The sequence below is a fragment of the Anopheles bellator genome, chromosome 2, assembly GCF_943735745.2.
Source record: "Anopheles bellator chromosome 2, idAnoBellAS_SP24_06.2, whole genome shotgun sequence".
Classification (NCBI taxonomy): Eukaryota; Metazoa; Arthropoda; class Insecta; order Diptera; family Culicidae; genus Anopheles; species Anopheles bellator.
The window spans coordinates 70,717,560-70,721,251 of record NC_071286.1 but is presented as its reverse complement, the minus strand read 5'-3'; the positions used below and the strand labels follow the sequence as shown (position 1 = coordinate 70,721,251).

Sequence of the window (3,692 nt, the reverse complement as noted above, 5' to 3'; positions counted from 1 at the left end):
CCTCCATTGCAGCATATCGTAGCACTTATCTTCGTTGCCTGGGAATGTTACGGCTGCATGGCGGAGCCATAGGTTGTCTGGACGCGAACGCGACTGGCAGCGACAAGCAAAACTGTTTATCGACATGATAAACGAATTTACGAAGTTTACATATTTAACGTACATTACATTGTTCTTACGGATTCTGCTTCGGGCAGTTATATTACTGAAAGCACACGTGAGCATTCTCCTGATCAAAGCAGGTAACAGTTTTTGAGTAACATTAAAATCCACAAAAGGAGTTTTAAATTTCGATTTATTCCTCTCGGTTTTGGAATCAACCCGATTCGTGTAAGCAAACCACGCGTAAAGCCAATCAGTTAACCAAACCTAGCCACACACACTGGTGAGGTATTTAGACTACGATTGCCAACAGCGTAGCGTCCAGCACTTGTACAACCAAGCTCTTCTGCGACGCCCAGGATCGATTGGAAAAGTTTTCCAATCCCGCTCTCGGAGGAACGACGAATCCTTTGGTCGACTTACACAATGGTTCATGGAAAGTTTTTGGTTTGCCAAGCAAAACCGTCCGGCTAGAGAGGGGAATTGATTCGAAACCGTGCCCAAATGCCGTGAGTTTCGCTGCCTTCATTTCAATATCGGTTTTCTGAAGTCGACCGTATCGTGCCACCATTTCTATTGGACCAAGAGGGGTAATAAATGGACGAATGGGACGGGAAGGATTGATGTTCGTCCGGTCGACAATGCGCAAGGTTCGAAGCACTATCGTTGGAAGGAATCGGATCGCACCGTTCAATTTCGATTTCGATCCTAAGCTGGGCCCTTCGTTTGGTATGCACACAAATCGAACGAACTTTATATTATGCCCCGGAGTTGTTGGCCAGAGTCAGTGAAGCCACCACGAAACTCGAGCTTCTATTACTGTTGATACAGACAACACCAATATTAACAGAGGGCCACAGCATTCCTGGGTACGGGCACCGTCCAGAGTGACGCTATGCCGATGCTGGCGTCCTCGATGGAGACGCATGGTGACCCGACAGGAATCGAATTCCAGAGAAGCGTTTCTGATTTATCCGGCAGTTATTGCCGCACACACTGGTGTCCGTTGTGTGCTCTAACCCGTGGAAAAGGAAATGGAATGAAAACTTTCCAATTGTAATTAAATTATTCGAAAATACGATCAGTTTCAAATAAAAGGTATAGGTAACAGATAACCAAGTAATGCCGATGAAAGGTTATAAAACCTAAAAATTGGCATCATTTTATTTTTTATCGATGGGAATTGGATTTAGTTTTAAAAGGGGTTCAAATGTTATTATGTGTCGGTTGTAGCCCAGTAAAGCAAAGGAAGTTAGCCATCTGGCAACACCATTCATAGCCAAAAGCGACGGAACTGAGATGATTGGTTTCGAATCCCATCGACGGACTCGATTTCGACCTCAGACGCTCAGATTCACTTTTCCTGTTGAATTCCATTCCGTGGCACTCCGGTGGAACTAAACCTGTGTCTGGAAGTTCACCAGCTTTAAACACGGCCCTTTTTCACGGACTTGACCGATTTACGAACCGCTGATCGGGATCGCATCTCCCTGCAGAGCCCAAACTTCAGGCTCACATGTGCATTGAAGTATGTGGGGCGTGACTTCGGATCTGTTTCCGCCGTCCGCGTGCCGCCTCCTGGCCCGATCATGACGATGTTGCCCAGTGGGTGCACCAGGAAACCGCAGTGCTTAACAAACCGTCCGTCGGGATTGAATTTTTCCTTGTTGTTGTCATGTTTGTTATCCTGGATGAGGACCTCCGGGCCTCCCTCGATAGCGTTGACGATGGACATGATGAAGTGATTCAAATCGAACAAGAGCGACAATTGACGTAACCCGTGCCGCGGATAGTAGGACGATATCGAGTCCTCCGTGTCCGGCAGGTGGTTGAGGGTGTTGAAGCGCAGCCAAGGAAAATCACAATAAAGCTCCACAACGCGACCAGTTCCGCCGTGGATCAGTCGCAGACCGAAGGTTTGACCCCCACGGGTCAGTGGTCCTCGACCGGTGCTGGACCCGGTTTGCAGTGAGTAAACGCCGGCCAAGTTCTTAGTGCCCCCGTTCGCCCGGTGGAGGGAAAAGCCAAGATGTTGCGCAACACGTAGATCGGCCACATCGTCGGAGGCATCTCGCAAGTTGCGGCGGCCATCGACGTACGAATTGGCATTAAGCTGGACAACATGTGCGTACGTGCCGGCGGGTCCTGCATCTCGGCCCGCAAGGTTTACCAGCAGCCGGTGGGCCAGTCGGACCACTTTCCCGGTGCTGCAGGTCTGATAGTGGCAGTGCACCGCGTTCGTCGGGTCGACCGACACGCTAACGGTGGCTACCGTATTTTTCCGACCGCATCGCAGCAGCACACTCAGGTGGAGCCGCGTTCCGTCAACGAACGGTTGCCAAACTCGATCAGCAATCGGTCGCTTCTTCGCCTCGCCGGATTCGATGCCTTCGTGCTCGAAACAAGCGCCGCAAATGAGGTCGGAATCGAGCTGGAGGTACTCCTCGAGCGTGTCGGGACCGAGAAGAATGTTGGCCGACTGCCGATCGCGATCCGGCACCCACAGTTCGACGATGGCCGCGTCCAGGCTGAGGATGGCCAGCTTGAGGCCGGCTTTCGTTTGCCAGGTGAATTTTTTCACTTCCACGCTTCGTCCGGCACTGTCCGTTAGCGAGCCAAAGGTAGTGGCCGTAAGCGTAACGCCCGACGACATAACGGGTGATGGGGAATTTTGATAAAGCTCCACCGAATGTACCGGTTGCGGGCGAAAACACTAAATCAGCAAAATGAAGCAAAAGTCACTGGTCGGAGCCATGTCTACTTTGATGCAGTAACCGTACTTTTGACTCAAAGCCAGTAAAGCCAAAATCAAAGCGTATCTATCTTATAATATAAGCCTGCTTATGTTCACCTTATTAATTTTGAAGTTCTTATCCGACAATTACAACCGCCAAGTGGTGTTGGGGACTGCTCCAGAGACAGTGTAAATGCCTCTGTATTGATTTCTGTAACGTTGTATTTTTACAGGGAGATTTTGACCTCGCGCCAACAATCTTACCATGCCGGTCTCGGGAATCGAACCGACGACCAGCTGCGTGACAGCGACGAGCGTTACCGACTGCTCTATCAACCTCGAAGGGTGCCGAGGTTTGATTTTGAGGTTAGTTAAGATCAATAAATTGAAAATGTCTTTTTTGCTGAATTAATAAAATAAGCTAAACACAGCAAACGAAACACGACATAATCCTTTTGTGGGTGCCCACAACTGGCACAGCCACTGGACTGTAATCAGTAAATTGTAATCATTTTATGTTTGCCCGAACGATTTACAGTTCTTCAAACAAGGAAAACAAATGTTAAAAACCGATTATCGCCCACTGATTGCAAAGAAGCATTTCTTTGATCTTCTTCGAGGGCTCGGCGCAAGCTCGGATGACGTGATTGGTGTTTGCCCACCGCTACGTCCTGTTCAACAATCACGTCCAACAACAAACACGCGCCCGATCGTCACCCGGATGCGTTTTCTTCGCTGCGTACGTATTTATTTTATTTAACCCCCTCAAGAGGCATGTGGGCGCTGTGGCAACAGTGGGCCGTTGTTTTCCGTAGTCTTCCGGCGCGCGCGGCAAGGATATGCAATACAACTCATC

At 49.3% G+C, this 3,692-nt stretch overlaps 1 protein-coding gene across 1 annotated transcript; it reads right to left on the bottom strand.

Annotated features, from left to right (window-relative positions):
* Nucleotides 1–1,528: 1,528 nt before the first annotated feature.
* Nucleotides 1,529–2,755, bottom strand: LOC131207968 (uncharacterized). The gene has a single exon (XM_058200605.1). It carries the CDS (start codon nucleotides 2,753–2,755, stop codon nucleotides 1,529–1,531), a length of 1,227 nt encoding a protein of 408 aa, XP_058056588.1.
* Between the last annotated feature and the right edge of the window lie 937 nt (nucleotides 2,756–3,692).